General features: G+C 47.6%; 3 protein-coding genes across 3 annotated transcripts; 2 read left to right on the top strand and 1 right to left on the bottom strand.

The window, feature by feature from the left end:
* Positions 1-985: 985 nt before the first annotated feature.
* On the top strand, positions 986-2,831 carry L3040_004324 (uncharacterized protein; the record flags this gene model as incomplete). The annotated part of the gene is made up of 3 exons (XM_007288897.1): positions 986-1,243; positions 1,295-1,593; positions 1,643-2,831. The coding sequence occupies 3 exons, from the start codon at positions 986-988 to the stop codon at positions 2,829-2,831; spliced, it is 1,746 nt and encodes a 581-aa protein (XP_007288959.1).
* A 4,693-nt stretch (positions 2,832-7,524) lies between these two features.
* On the top strand, positions 7,525-8,814 carry L3040_004323 (uncharacterized protein; the record flags this gene model as incomplete). Its single annotated transcript, XM_007288899.2, has 1 exon — positions 7,525-8,814. One exon carries the CDS (start codon positions 7,525-7,527, stop codon positions 8,812-8,814), a length of 1,290 nt encoding a protein of 429 aa, XP_007288961.2.
* Positions 8,815-15,565: 6,751 nt separating this feature from the next.
* On the bottom strand, positions 15,566-16,547 carry L3040_004322 (uncharacterized protein; the record flags this gene model as incomplete). Its single annotated transcript, XM_066154568.1, has 3 exons — positions 15,566-16,242; positions 16,292-16,415; positions 16,464-16,547. 3 exons carry the CDS (start codon positions 16,545-16,547, stop codon positions 15,566-15,568), a joined length of 885 nt encoding a protein of 294 aa, XP_066011938.1.
* Positions 16,548-16,556: the final 9 nt, after the last annotated feature.

The following is a 16,556-nucleotide window of genomic DNA, read 5'->3' as shown; positions in this document are numbered from 1 at the left end:
GCGTAGTCGGGGGTTGGGGGGTGGGGTCACTCGCTTAACGAGGTCGGTTCCAAACAAACAATTGTCTCGTGCAATCTATATTTGTATGAAATATAGCTCGCCCCGGAGAGACGCAGCATTGGGATCCTCTAAGTTACGTAGTACGTTGTGTTTACGTATAGCTTTGAATCAACCGGCATTTGATTGAAACGCTGGGGATAGGAAGAATGGATGATGCTGGGCTGGAAAGCTTAATCCGAATGAACAAGCAGCTTCAAGAAGTTGGCGAAATCAATGATCGTCGTCCGGTGGTGATGGGGGCGCAAAGGAGGCGGAGGAGGAGGAGGAGGAGGAGGAGGAGGAGGAGGAGGAGGAGGAGGAGGAGGTATATGTGATAAACATTAATATCAAAGCGCGCTCAGATACGTAAGCGAGGAGGATATCAGCTCTTACGTACCGGTAGTACTTCGTACGTAGCACTAGGTAAGTAGTATTTTTAACAACCATGAATGCCAAGCAACGTCATTCGGGCCTCGGCTGCAGGCGCTACTTAAAGCTACTTTCCCGATTTCGCAGGTTGGAAGTTTTTCACTTCGTTGCCCCCAATCGCATCCCTCAACCGGCAGTACCGGTGGCACCAAGGATCATCTCTCCTCTTTTCCAAACCTTCACTTCGCGCAAAAGCGTGCAGCCTCGTGGCACAGACGGTCGGCAATATGACCCAGGTGAAGATTCCTGCCCGCTAATGACGACGCCACAAGGGCTTCCAGCACCCGGCATATTCGCTGGACACGGCCTGATCCAAAACTCTTTCTTGGGCATTCATCCGCTGAGGAGGTCAGCCTGGCTAAAGACTTGTGGCTAAGCGGGGGATGGAATTAAGGTATCATGTGTGCGCCACTGATGAGTGAGTACAAAGGTAGGCCTGCACTGTTGTGCTGTATTCTTTTTTTTCCTTCTTTTCCTCCATCTGTCATCGATCCTTCGGTCAGGAACGAAAATCGCCATGAAGTCCTCGATCCTTGTGGCTCTCGCGACTGGACTGGGTGTCCATGGCTTTGCCCTCGAGCAACGAAAGTCGGACTGGGTCGTTGGACAAACAGTGCACACAAGCAGTGGATCGATCTCTGGGCAAGCTGCAGCGAACAATACAGAGGTCTCGGAGTATTTGGGAATACAATACGGACAGGCACCAATTGGAGAGTTGAGATTTGCGGCTCCCGTCAAGTTCACCGGCAACAGCTCCATCAATGGAACCTCTTTCGTAAGTCGCGGCCACCGCGCATAACAATCACAAGCTAATACGTCTGCGAAGGGACCTTCTTGTCCCGTCAAGCAATCTAATGACTCGGTGCCTACCGCTCAAGCACGCGAAGCGGCGAATTTGACGAGTGCTGGGTTATTGACCTTCGCAGTCTTGACCGACAATGGGGCTACATATAATGAAGATTGTCTATATTTAAACGTTTGGACGAAACCACAAAGCGGCGATGCGAAGAAAGCAGTTCTGGTCTGGCTCTACGGTGGTGGATTCAGCTCGGGCAGTTCCTCAATTCCTGGTTACAATGGTGCAAATATTGCTGGGCAGGAAGATGTTGTGGTTGTATCCTTGAAGTGAGTTGCCGCAAACAACACCCATAGCTCCATAGCTAATAATGTACAGTTACCGGCTGAGTATCCTTGGATTCCCTGGAGGCTCTTCCGCAACGCCCAATGTGGCACTTTTGGATCAGAGGCTTGCCGTTGAATGGGTGAGAGACAACATTGAGCAATTTGGTGGAGATCCCTCGAGAATTACTCTTTTCGGGCAATCCGCTGGAGCAGCTGCCATTGACGTTTACTCTTATGCCTGGACAAAGGACCCTATCGCGGCAGGTTTCATTCCCGAGAGTGGGAACGTCATTGGTTGGGGGCTTCCAAACTCTGCCAGCTTCACAGCATCGGCTTGGTACAACACAAGTAGTTCTCTTGGATGTGGAGACTCTACTTCAGACTCTGCAGCTGTCCTGTCCTGCATGCGCAAACAGGACTACAACGCAATTCTCAACGCGGTCCCAGCATTGAATGGTACCGCTTCAATCCTAGGGTCCTTTGGGCCAACCGTAGACGATACCATTGTCTTTTCCGATTACCGATCACGTACACCAGCCAAGGTCCCGATGTTGATTGGTAGTAACAACTACGAGGCGGGACTATTCCGCACACAATTCGCTCTGAGAGGAGTTACTTTCTCAGACAGCTTCTGGGCCACGTTCAACCTCCAAGCCTTCACCTGCCCCACTGGCATCCGCGCAAATTTGTCTGTCGCAGCAGACGTTCCGACATGGCGATACCGCTACTTCGGCGTCTTCCCCAACTTAGCGATTACGAGTGAGGCAGGAGCCTGGCACGCGGCCGAGGTACCGATGCTATTCAACACGGCGCCAAATAGCATTCCTGCTACTCCCGAGCAGGTCAGCATTGGGAACTATATGCGTGGCGCCTGGGCAGCTTTCGCCAAAGATCCCGCGAACGGGCTCACGACTTACGGATGGCCGCGATACGACACCAGCCAGGACTCGCTTGTCAGACTCGCTTACGACAACATCACGGGTCCTAACTTGATCAATCCCTATCGATACGATGCCGATTGCTTTCTGGTAAACGTCAGTAGCACTGATAGCAGCGGACCCTTTCCTGATCTACCAGATCTCGGTGCGGGGGTGACGCCTACAGCGGACCGCAACGGCTCTCCAATGCCGAGGGCGACGGGTAGTTCGGGGGAAAGCATTACTGGGGATGCTGGGAGGCGGTTGGTGATGAGTGTGTGGTGGATGAGTTTGGGAGGATTGCTCGTGGCCGGATTGATGTGATTGCTGGTACATATACATACCAAGGGGGACGGACCTGTTATGGCTTCCAATGAGTGATTAATGATAATCGTGTTTTAGATTTTAGATGTAGATTGTATGTTGAACATATTGCAGCAATTATATACTTATGCCCGAAATTTTCAATAATTGATACGTACATATATATATCTATTTCCCTTCTAATCGTTGGTTACCATAAATTTAATTCGAAAGAATTGACCGACTTGCTGTAGCAAATAGGCACCACCGAGGCGGGACAGTAAAATTTGCCCTTTCATCATGAATAAAAGACCAACCTACTATTACATCGTAATTATTTTTCAAATAGGAAGATGCACGCACCACCGTATCGAGCTTGATATTTAATCGTCGGCTCGAAAATAGTTATATAAATAATTAATCTACGAGTATACCTTTTCTCGAAACATTTAATTATCATTGTAATCAATTAATTTATTATAATGATCATCGCTATAGTATAAAAGCATTTCTCATACCCTCGAAAAATCCGCACTCGCTTCCGATCCGCAATCGCTTATACTGACTGTACCGACTAAGACTGAAAGGCTGTAAGGAGCGCCCACCTAAGCGAGCCGACGATTAACCAACTAATCAAATTCTACATAACAAATTGTTCTTATGCCTTTCTCGCGCTAGGTGAAGGTGGTAGTAAGAAATAGTACTTGTGATTGATAAGTATGTACTTTTTCGATTTTGTTGGTGCGTATACCGGTAGATTAGAATTGCTATGTATGTATGTAAACAACTCAGGTAGGTAGGTAGGTAAGGTAGGGTGGGATGAGCGAGAAATATGAGAATGAGACTTCTGTAATAGATTGGTTTTTTTTTCTTTTTTTTCTCGCGATCTATAAGACGTATTTTTTATTATTATTAAAGTTGTGGATATCAAGATATTCGAAGCAGACAGAGTAAAAAAAATGAATTGTTTGGGACGGTTTTTAAGCTGTATTTTCAGTACGTTTCTGAGATATTAGGTCACCGGCAAATGAATGCAATCTTTATATTCTTACTTCACCTTTGTGAAGCAAAGTTTTCGGAGCATGTAAAATATTTCATTTTTTTAATATATATATGTATATATTGATAGTTGTGTTTGATAAGTGGTATACCGTTACTGTCCCGCGTTGGTGGTGCCGACGTGGTGGGATTTTTCACAAATGAAATTCAAGGTAACCGACGATTATACCGTTACAGTACTGTTCCGCGTTGGTGGTGCCGACTCGGCGGGATTTTTTACAGAGTAAATTCAAGGTAACCGACGATCCGTTCTAGTTCATGGTCTTTGCTGTCGGTGCTAGCCAAGATCATAATCCACCTTCTCCCCTTCGTTCGGTAACATGAGCCCTATAGGGCATGAGGCATGAATGGATGAATGAATGAATGAATGAGGGCAGGGTAGGGTAGGGCAGATCAGATCAGATCGGCAGCTACAACTACTGTACAGCTATAGCCCTTGCGCTAATCATAGTAAATAAGTAAGGCAAGGCTGAAGACCCGGGACGATTTTTTTGGGGGCGGGGGGCTCAGCTCAGCTCAGCTCAGTGCAGCTAGCTCACGGGCCTCTTCTGGTTTTTCTCTTTTGGATTTTCCGGCTCTGAATACTACAGAGTGAGACTTCTGCTGTATGAACGAGATGCTGTGTGAACGAAAGCATGTGGAGGTGGAGGTGGAGGTGGCGTGAGGGGAGGGGTTTTCTGGTAGTGGTGGTGCCGCCGCCGCCGCGCCTCTGGACAGGACGGGTCAAATTCGATTCGATTCGATTCGATTCGATTGGCCTTCGATTTCGGATCGGGATAGGTCGGGAAAGGTCGGGAAAGGTCGGGATAGGTCGGGATAGGACGGGTTGGGTTGGGTCGGATAGGGTAATATCTCCTCGTTGGGAAGTTGGTGGCGAGGGATGTATATGTATAAGGGTTCGGTGTAAATCAATGTTAAACACTAATGGTGAGGGAATCTGGGGAAGTGGGAGGGAGTGGGAGAGAGGAAGAGAGAAGGACCGGGAATATGTGTTTCTTGAATGTATCAAGTACGTGAGTGCATTTTTTGCTTATAAGTCTGAGATTCCAAGAACCTGAGGAGATCTGCGCCATTTCGAAATTATGCATGCGGTCTCGGTTGTAGAATATGTTGCAGAGTAGAGCAGAGCAGCAGAGGTCAAGTTGTTGTTGTTGTTGTTGTTGTTGTTGTTGTTGTTGTTGTTGATACAGTAACCGAGTAGGTAAGCAGATAGAACCGTCGCCATGTTCAACATGTCTGTCGTCTCAGCTTTTCAAATTTCTTCCCCTGCGCGGTCGAGACGCACGTTTAGTTTAATTTTAAGCTTTTGGGCTGGTTTTGGCGTTGGGGCAGGTATGCACACAGGAAATTATGTACCTCTGACTTGACTATTAATGAAGACTTTTGACGGTCTCGTGTAACATTATATCTATCTACAGAGGTCAGCGGTGATCTTTTGTCTCTAGGTAGTTAAAAGCGAGAGGAGTATGGAGCCCAAACTTGATATCATGTGGTAGCATTTCACGTCCCGAAGAGAGAGGCTCCGTAAGCTAGGTATTTCCGTAGAAAGCTGCTCGATCAAGAAAGACGTTGCTGGGGACCATTGCAAATGTAGAAAAGCGGGGACAAAAGATAGCCGCTGTACGTCCGTGTTTATCTAGATATAGAAGTTGGTACGTAGATAAGTGGGTAGGTAGTTGAAATATCTCCGGAGGGGTTTCCGGGTGTCCCACTTCCCCTCTCCCACTCCCCTTGCCTTCGTCTCATACTTAGAAGTACTCTGGGCGGCGGCTTCTTGCATGGGATGTGGTCTGCGCGGAGAAACTTCCCGCACGTCTCACTCTTTGCTCCCTTGCGTTCGATCGTCCAGACTGTAATGGGGATTTCCCGGTCGGTGTCTAGGAAAAAGAGGGTTGGGATGAGATGAGATGAGATGAAATGAGATGAAATGAGATGATATGAGATGAGAATGGGTACGGAAGTACCTCCTTGCTGCTCCTTTTGGTTGATAAGTCTCGCAATTATTGACACCAAAGTTGTTTGTTGTTGTTTTTTTTTTTTTTTTTGTTCCCTTTTCTTTCTCTTCTTTGATTATCTGGCTGGCTCTGGGCAGTGGGCTTTTTCGACGGGACTGAGATGGGGACTGTAGCAGCAGGTTATGGATTGGATTCCCGTTCCTGACCCCTGACATGGAATTCTTGAAAATGCCATGTTTCTGAATTGAATTTGTCGATCGGTGGCGGAAAGAAAGCTTGTGGGGACTTGGTGGTGGTCCGTGGTCCGTGGTCCGTGGTCTGTGGTCTGTGGTCTGTGGTCTGTGTGTGTCCGTCTGTTTGTTGGGCTGTCAGGTTGGATGCAGCGAGATCGACGAGCTCGTCTGAAATTGCCCTTCATATTTCCGGATCCCAACGATCAAGCTGGTTGGAGCGGGTGTTGTATGTGGTACAGATGCAGATGCCATCGGAGATAAACAGGAAATGGAGGCAGTAGGAAGGGCAGTGGCGGTGGCAATGACCATGATCGTGGTGATGGTAATGGCAACAAACCTGATCGTGAGGGTGATGCTGATGAATCTCGTGGCAAACTTGTCGTAGTCGGAGAGGGAGAGGGAAATATCTGTGTATACATATACATATAAATAGAGAGGTATATATACATAGAGACATAGATAAATATCCATATATACGTAAACATAATAAGTGCCATCGCTTCCCCCGCCAAGCGCCGCTAGCAGGGGGGAATGGAGCTTTCTCCGACCTCCTAGCTTCCCCGGACATCGAAGTTCAAAGTCTAAACTTTCCTGTCAACCATCACCCATCACCCATCAACCCATCACCCACCAATACAACCAATTCACTTCCACATCGGTGTTGGTAGTGAGTCGCAGGTCGTCAACGCCGCCATCCACCTCTTCATTTCATCCCCAGAATTCCAATCCTATTCCTTCCATTCCATCCATTCCATCCATTCCATCATACTGGTTGGTGGTTGGTGCCATGCGATATTTGTGCTTTGCTTGCCCTTCCACCCCCCCCGTACCTCGCGCTTAAAAGTTGCACCACCGGCCTCGGACCAGGACCACAAACAGTCGATCAGCGAAGAAGGTAAGGGCTCGAGAACTCATCGAGAATTAGAGGACCCTGGGACCCCCGCTAGTCTCCAGTGGAAGGGATTGGAAGGGCAAGTTGGTCGAAAAATAAACACAGCAACACACAGCAACATAACAACCACCACAACACCACAACACCAAGCCCCAACGAGCTTTTCCAAAACAATGATTCCATGAAACCCAATCGGTCTCCAGCGCACCAATTGAGCCCCCCTCCCCTCGAAGACGGGTCCGCCCGTACTTCGACAGGAAATCGGTCGACTGTTTGCCCTTTAGCTGAGCCTGAGGCTTCGTTTGCCCCCCCCAGATAATCATTGATCTTCGGTAGCTCCGGTGCTCCTCTGTCCCTGCACCTCACAAGTCTCGAATCAGGTCTGGAGCAGCTCTCTTTCGAGACCAATTCTCTAAGTGCTGAACACGCTCCACGCATCCAACTGCTGATATATCAGCGGGGCATCTCTTCTTCCTCTTGCTCTGCCTTCCGCCCCTGAGAACCCTGCATCATCGCCCGCAACCACCGACACATATTCGACCATTGCAATCAATCCTTACCGAGATCGTGCAATCATGCCCATGAGTGACAGAGTCATCCATGAAACGGGCTTCGACACCTTCAACCTCGACAACTCTCAGCTCTCCGTCAACTCCGAGTCTGACGCCAGCAATATACTCGATCCCGCCATGTTCTTCACCGGAACCTACAGCCAGGAGTGTCCTTACTACTCCAGCAACAAAAACATGCTTGCTGCTGGCGACATGACTCATCTCGGCCCACAAGTTTCGACTAGTCCCGCCATCGAGGAGACCTTGACGGAAGATGAACCAACGCCGATGTTAACCTTTAGCTCCGACAGTCCAAATTGCCTGGAGTCTACAGACATCTTATTTGCAGACACGCCAGCCGCAGCGGACATGGCGGCTGCCCCGTTTGACAATGGTCCGCAAGCCTTCCACGATTGCCAGGCTTTTCAGCAGCAACCTTTCCCACCTGCCACTGCACACATGGCGGCTGGTTCGTTTAGCAACAACATGCAGGCTTTCTACGCCCAGGCTCATCAGCAGCAACTCTTACCACCTGCCATGTCAAATATGGCGGCTGGTCCGTTTGGCAACGTTCCGCATGCATTCTACGATTACCAAGCTTATCAGCAGCAACCTCCACCACCCTCCACAGCGAGTAGAGCAGCTGGTAAGTTTGGCGCAGCCCCGCACGCTTTGCACGCTTCCCAGGCCCATCAACAGCCATTCCAGCCGGCAGAATTCGAAGTAGACCAGAATCAAGGCCGAAACCGAATTCAAAATGCAAGACAGACCAACCGCGAGTTCCCTCAGGCCACCCAGATGACTCGACCGGGCCCGGACGCCGCCCCTGTTGTGGTACGCGCGCAGAAGAGAAAGCGAGAGAGGAAGAAGCCGCAAACGGCATCAGAGGAAGATGCCAAACGCACTAATCAACTCGAGCGCAACCGCGGGGCAGCGACGAAGTCCCGGCAGAAGAAGAAGCTTGAAATAGAGCGGCTGGAAGAACGAGCGAGGGCTGAAGTGATCACGAACCAGATGATGTGGGACATGGTTCGCGAATGCGATGAATTGCTCCCGGAGATTGGTGGCTGGTTACAAAACCGGGAGTTTCGGGGTATCGCTGAGCGCGAACTTGGACTTTCCTGGGTCGGTGTCGAAGAGAGGTACAGGGCAGTATGCACAACGGTCCAGCAGTTGCTACACCAGAGGCACGCACGGGGAGAGGGAGCGCCGGTCATGATCCAGAGGATAGACCCGGCAGTAGCCCTCCAGCTGCCTCTGGGACAGGAAGGAGGGTGGGCGGATGGGGAATGGACGGAATTTCCGATAAATTGAATGCTGATTGTTAATTGTTAATCTGATCTGAGTTGGATTACGGGGATGGCATTGAATCGAGCGAAGTACTACTATGTACGTAGATAGGTGACAGGGTCGGGGGAGCTACCCTCGTACAGCTCGAGGCGAGCGTGCTATGATAAGTTGTGGACATTAATAAATAAATGAATAAATAAAATAAATAAATAAATGAACCGATGAACAAGACGGATCTACGCTCACGAAATCCAGTGCACAGCTCCACCCCAAGAAGCGAAACGGAAAACCAACCTGCCTCTGAAATATCTGCCTCCCTCAGCAGACTCTGACGTCTCTCTCTCTCTCTCTCTATCCCAAATTCCCAAACCGGAAATTCTCACCACACTAACTTGACTCGTGGAGCTTTCCACTCACTCACTCACTCACTCGTTCGCTCGCTTACCGCGCGGCTTGACCTTCCTTACTGTGGGAATGCTGAACTGGGGAATGGAAGGAGCCGGAGTTAAGGACTCGGTATCGGAGTTAGTGGCCCGTGCACTCCTGGCACCACCACTAGGTACCGTACTACCGTACTACGGTACCGGTACCACTTCCCACTCACCTACCGGTAGAATAGCTCCCCTCTCCTTGGACTTACCAACACTACGAATGCAACACCTGCTAAATAATAAGTATTCGTATCGAGTCTCAAGCTGTGTGTGCACCACCCCTTAGGTGATACCAGCACTACTTACCTTTACTTACTACTGTAGAGATGAATTGTGATTTTATATGATAGGCAGGAATAGTGAGAGAGGGCTTGACGTACAGTAGCGTACCGTAGCGTAGCGGTACGAGAGTTAGGAGAATTAGGACATGATATGATGGAATGCGTCTTTATCTGTCATGTGGATAAGATACAGAGAGAGATAGATAGAAGGGACGGGTGGCCTTTGCTTTCCCTTTCGTGGGTTTGATTTTCGATTGTTTGTTGATTTGTTGATATGGGGTTGGGGTTTGGGTTGGGGTTGGAGTTGGGTTTTTTAGGAGGGGGACGAGGACGGGAGAGGTGAGTATGGATTCTACTACGTCCCAGGCGTAATAAGTATTACTCCCTTAGGGTAGGGTAACCAGGGGGTTTATACGTAGTGGGAACTAAACTTTTGAGGCACCCTCAAGGGGTAATTCTACGTACTTACGTCTGTACCGTGGTATGTACTACGTACGTAGCATGCATGCATGCATGTCCTTGAGCTGCTTAGACTAGGCAGGCAGGTTACTCACTCTGACTAGCTGTAGCCGAGAGCTCGCGGGTGGACATACTACGTACCTACTACGTAGGTAGGTACCTATGTACCGTACAGCAGCATCAATATTTACCCCGAATTGACCTGCTAAGTAGGTAATTTATGTAAGCTTTTAGCCAGACCTTGTCCGGCGTTCGCCAAGCGAAGGCGGTGATAGATAGCCAGTACCGTAGGTACTTGACCAACTATAGTACTACCGGTACTACAAACAAACTATACGCGGCGAAACTATTCTTAAGAGAGTTGTGGTTTTGGTTCATCTACCACGGTACAGGCCTAAGTATTACCCCTCGAGGGTGCCTCAAAAGTTTAGTTTCCACTTTAAACCCCCTGTTTTCCCTACCCTCGAGGGGTAATACTTACGCCTGCGACGTAGTATCTGTTTGAAGCTGAATCTACTACGTACTATATCAGCCAGCTAAGCCGAGAAAGAATCCGAGGTGCTATATTCAGTACAAGTAAGTAGCACGAATATGAACGGCTTTATTTCTATCCCCGCGGATATACTTATCGTACTCCGTATCGTCACCTGCATCAGTTTCAGTCTCTCATCCATCAACTCCCGGAATTTTTTTTTTTTAAAAAAAAACAAAAAAAAACGAAATATTGGTCTTCTTCGCGTGGTTCGAAATGGTGTCAACTAAATTCTTTGCTCTCACCGTGCTCTTGCAGGTCGCTTTTTCAGTTCAAATTTGAACTTTCTCCTTTTTGAATATGTATGGCATGGCTAGCTCGCTAGCTGACTCGTGTATCGCCCTAAGTGCAGTACTATCTCCGCAGTAAGCGCCCAAAAGGCAAATCGTGCCGTCTGTGGAGAATGAGAGGCCCAAACTACTACCGGTACAGTAAGTAAAGAAAGCGCCCTTTGCGACCCAGTCGCCGGCGCGCCAGCTTCTACTCCGTAGTGTGGGAAGGGCAAGTAATAAAAACGACTGACAATTGTTACCCACTATCAGACGGAATAAAAGTCTTTTCAAACCCAACCCTTCTGCAATTATCGTCGCGTAATATACTTCGTACATGCTAATACTTGTTTGTCATTCTGAAAAGTGCCTTCTTGCGGATGATCATCAGATGCCGCCGATTTCTTCCTACCTTTCTCTCGTTCTAAATTGCAATGGTAACGGATAATGTCGACGAGCACAATGAGCGAGCGCGCCTCTCGGGCAGAATTTCCTCTTTAACCCTTCCCCCCAGCTTACCTACCTCGGGTATGTGATGGCTGGCGAAGTGTCAATAATCAACCTTGAGAGATATACTACGTAGATATATATCTATATATATATATATATATATATGTAAACCAAAAAAGAACCGAGATATAAATATCGGCTCGGTTTGCGACGTGCAACAAAAGCTCCAAATAGCTGTTTCCAAGCCTTTCCCGGATCGGACTCGTTTCCGAAAACATGTTTGACGCTGCGCGTCCGGCGCTAGCGACAGTTGCCTCTTGCGCCTGTCGTTGAACTGTAGGGACGATGGACTCTGTAGGTGTAGACAGGGCAGGGCAGGGCTGGGCTGATGACGTAGGTAAGTAAGTACTACGTCCCAGGCGTAAGTATTACCCCTCGAGGGTAAGGTAAGCAGGGGGTTTAAAGTGGAAACTACACTTTTAAAGCACCTTCGAAGGGTAATACTTCAAGCTTATACCGTGGTATGTAAAGATACGTCACTTTAAGAATCGATTCATCGATATCATGTTTTTACATATTGATAATCAAGTCTTTAATATCTTATAAAAAGAGACTCAGTTTTTACCCACTATCTTCCGTCCTTTCGAAATACACTGAGCTTAACCTTATTATCGAAAAAGATAAAAGGAGCAGTTCAATTGCTTAATACTACGTATATCATCTCAATGCTTCTTATGAACGGCAGATATAGTTGGAAAAGAATCAATTGCTACGGTCGCTTCTTATTGCGATTAGGATATCAGCAGCTCGATACACCGTTTTTCAGACCATTTAATCAAGTATCCGACTAAGATCCTTCTTCCTTCTTTCTTTCGTTCGACATATTATATTCGCAATCGATTGTAGTTGTAGGCGTCCTCGGGCCAGCCTTTGTCAAAGGTTCCTCTACTATACCGGTATAGCAATCCCAGGAGTTCCGAGAGCCAAGCCGCTACCGTGTCCACTTCGTTTCCTCAGCGTCCTTGTATAATCAATCGTGAATATCGCTTATCGTATCGAATTTGAGAAAAAAAGTCGAATGCAGTCGTCAAATAGAGTCATCGAGCTAGTCGGTAAGGTCGAGTTCGAGTTATGTACGAAAAAGTATCTAGTAATTCTTATTCCGTATCTTTAATCGTCGTTCGTTTCGTCGGCAAATACGAAAAATACGACTAGCATTAAAGTGCATCGCCTCGATCACCCTTCGAAAAAGGTGCGTTTTTTGATCGGCTTTACCAATATGGTTGAGAATATCGCAGGTTCGTAGCCAGCGCCACGTACAAGCTCAGAAATCCGTCTTCGCTGGCCCCCCGCAGTAAGCAAAGCGAGCGAGCGGATAAAGCTTTTACGTATTGTAGCTAGTTCCAAGAGCAAGGAACTTGGAGGACCATGCCAGCGGTGACTTTGTAGTCTTTAACGTCGGTGTTTAAGAGCGACAAACCATCGATCTCTGCGCAAAAATCCCTCGCAATAAGCTGCAAGTTATCGCCGTCGACGACCGTATAATACCCATATTCGCTGCCCGCGATCCTAGCGCAATCGCGCGATCGAGTTCTGCAAGGAACTCTTAAAGTTTGTCCCGCAATCATCGAGGCACGAGAGTTCATAGTTTGCAGCTGCTGGATAGTACTGCAAAAGTCCGCCGCGATGTTACTCCAATTGTCCATGTCTGTTATAGTGTAAGAGCCGGGCACGTCGTTGTCGGCTGTAGTGTCGTATGTGCAGGTTCGACGAAAAGCGGTTGCGACGCTAAAAAAAAAAGCGAGCGAGAGATTGTTGTTGAAACGCATAATGGAGTTGGTAAATAAAAATAATCTTTTGACGAATTGAGCTTGTAAGAATATTGTAAAGCAGTATGATGATTGTGTATGATGAAGATAAAAAAATAAAGAGGAATTGCTTATCTTATATAGGTAGCTATAATTGCGAAGTAGCTCGGCAATCTCGTACACATACTTTTTATTGTCAATATAAATATAGAAATACGAGCAATACGTAATCGTCGTCTCGATTAAATAGGCCTTCTTATATTCTTTCAGTTTACTCTCCCTCCATAAATAAATGTCGAAAGTATAATTTCGCAAGGGGATCTTACCAAGGCTTAAATTAAACCAATCAACTTATAAGGATTCAGCTTTGGAAAGTATCTTTGAGCCAGTATTTAGTCTATACAGTGGAGTTGACAAGGCTTTGAGCCATTAAGAAACCACCGCTCTATAATTTATAGGCTTAAACTGGGTCCGACATTTATTCATAGGAAGGGGAGAGTAAAAGATATAAATAGACTTTGAAACCCGTATAAGTATGTTTGTTTCAGTTGGCCCTCCTTGAGTCGAAAATCATTCTACTATTGTAAATATAGTAAGACCTGATACAAGTATTACGTAAGATCCCTTGCAAAGTTATACCTTCGATAAGTAGTACTACGTACGTAGTACGTGCAGTGACCGTTTCACGTGGAGCACTGTACGGAGGTATGCATCAAATTGCGGAAGCGGAGGCAGAGGCTAATAAACTTCCAACGCTGGCAAATATGTTGTACTACGTATAGTACCGGTAGTAGCATGTTTGGAATAGGAAGGGATGACAGAGCTGTTCCAATATCGGGGGTCTTGCCCTGAAGTTGTTAATCCGAATCATAAGTACGGAGCTCCAAGGACGGATACGAAGACTCGTCTGAATGATCGAGGAGGCACGTGGCCAGAAACGTGGCTGGTGCAAAGATGTGTTTTTTTTTTTCAAACGGACGGATCGGGATATATATTCGGTGCATCTGTTCAGTGGCTGCGATACAGTGAATACGCTCGGCGGCGACATGCTGATAAAGGGGGGACATACTACCACGGTACAGGCCTAAGTATTACCCCTCGAGGGTGCCTTAAAAGTTTAGTTTCCACTTTAAACCCCCCTGTTTTCCATACCCTCGAGTGGTAATACTTAAGGCCTGTACCGTGGTACTGCGTCGCAGGCGTAAGTATTACCCCTCGAGGGTAGGGAAAACAGGGGGTTTAAAGTGGAAACTAAACTTTTCAGGCACCCTCGAGGGTTAATACTTAAGGCCTGTACCGTGGTACTGCGTCGCAGGCGTAAGTATTACCCCTCGAGGGTAGGGAAAACAGGGGGTTTAAAGTGGAAACTAAACTTTTAAGGCACCCTCGAGTGGTAATACTTAGGCCTGTACCGTGGTATATGGTCGATGCCCAGTTGAGGATGCCTCTATATTTCTGACGGTACTCCAGAGAGAGACACAGGTGCTGGTGTACGGTATATATGCTGTTCCAGAAAAGAGCGCAAAATGACTCTCCTTACGGAATTTTCATAGTGTCAGTCATGTTTCGGAAGTAGAGCTGGGGCTAGCTATGATCCTTTGATTCTTCTCTCGCCGGACCTGAGTCTTGAGAAGCCACCGAGAGAAATGTATTCTTCCCACCAGCGTTGCCGATATCTACGGTATATAGTCCTCGAGCCGGAATGATCGTGCCCCTCATGTTCTCTCTACAGTCTTAGCGGAGCGGGAGCTTTACTCGTCAGTAATAGTGCTAAGTCTCGCACATCGGTCTCGATTTCATTGTCACTGTACCTGCTGTACCTGGTTCTCGTTGGCGAGGTGGTCATGGAAATGCATACCTACGAACATGGAAGTATGGAGCTATTGGAGGTTGGTCTCATTCCGTGCCTCTACTGCCACTTCTCTCATGTTGTTTGCTTGATTGGAACAATCCGTATGCTTGGTATTATTCGAGGTGAAGGAGAAATCTCGTGAGATCTGAGAATTCTTTTCTGCATCCTTAGCGTTCCCAGACTTCGCTTGACGAGGAGCTGGGGTTAGACTTGTGTTCCTTGAGAAAAACAGCTAATATCAAACTCCTCTCGACGGCAGTCCTGTATTTACATGTTTGTGAAGTGACGCATTGCTTGGTGGAGTACATTGAAATGGGTGTACCATGCTCATGAATCGACCTCGACAACCTGTTTGACTGAAACAACAATTTTGTGTAACAAAGTAAGGAGTCTGGATACAATTGTAGACGAGAGATCTCTGATTATTATCGTAATATCGTGATGTGATTCGTGAAGTTTGGGGATAAGCCATTTAACGAGTTGGGGGGAGCTCTCGTTGTGTAGGGATGCAGAGGTAGCCAAGAGACAACGCCAGGTCCCGTGACCACGAGGATCCAGTGAAGACTATATAGGCAAATTCTACATCTCCACGACAACTAATAAAAATGGTGATCTGATAAACAAAGAATCAGAACGTAAAGGTAATCATACTTTACAGAAATATACAAGCCGATAGAACTTCATCAAGGAAGCTTATGCTACAGTCCTTCGATTCACGAGATCACTCTGATGCTCGATCAATATCTTGTCCAGCGCACTCTTCTCAATCACTACTCTTCCCAACTCGAGCAAATCCTTGACATCCACTTCCTCAGCTGTCTGAACTCTCCCATGCTCACCAGCATGTTCCATGGCCTGAGTCAGGTTTCTCTCCAGATTCAATGTAATTATGAGTGTTCTCCCAAATTCTTTACCCCAGTGGTTGTGGTCCAAAATGGCCTTGATGTATCGTGCCTTCTGGTACTCGATATCCATCCCATCTTCGCATACAAGCAGTTCACCCCTCCTGTACCGCCAGCTCAAGGCAGTCCTCCACGCCAAATCGTACATTTTTCTCGGGAGGGCGGTAGCGAAGTCTCGAGGATGCGGTCCGAAAGTCTTTCCTCCACCCTGGATCACAGGCGATTGCCTCGTACCAAGACGCGCCTTACCACCTCCCTTTTGTGGTCTAACTTTGCGGTGAGAACCATGGACCTCGAATCGAGTCTTGGAGCTTGCTGTTCCTTGCCGGGTGTAGTCGCCTTCGAAGATGACTGCGCGGTGCAGAATATCGCGGCGGAGAGGAAGATGGAGGTGCTTGCTGTTGTATGATTCGAATCGGATAGGCTCCATCGTAGGAAATTTATAGATGGTGGTAAGGACTGTCGGGTCTGTGAAATAGGTCAGATGCTGCTGCCAGTTGCGCTAGAGAGGTAGTACCTGGTAGGCCGTACGTAGGATCCGAAGCGGTTTCAAGAAATGAAGGATTGAATTCGTGCGTTATGTTGGAGGGCATCGTGGTCTCCGTCGCCATTGACCTCGAAAGCCGTGGTGCCAGACATTGCTGCTGAGTAGTTAGAAGGACTTCTGCGACCAGGACGTTATGACCAACCGTCAACGGATCCTTCACTCCAGAAGAGAGCGTTCTTAGTGTTATCAAGCTCCGCGAGAACTTCTGCAACCCTTTGGACGCCATGGATGGTAT

This window comes from Drepanopeziza brunnea (genome assembly GCF_022702325.1).
Source record: "Drepanopeziza brunnea f. sp. 'multigermtubi' strain 214-2 chromosome Unknown ctg6, whole genome shotgun sequence".
NCBI classification, from domain to species: domain Eukaryota; kingdom Fungi; phylum Ascomycota; class Leotiomycetes; order Helotiales; family Drepanopezizaceae; genus Drepanopeziza; species Drepanopeziza brunnea.
The sequence above is the reverse complement of the archived record's forward strand: the minus strand, read 5'-3'. Positions and strand labels throughout refer to the sequence as shown.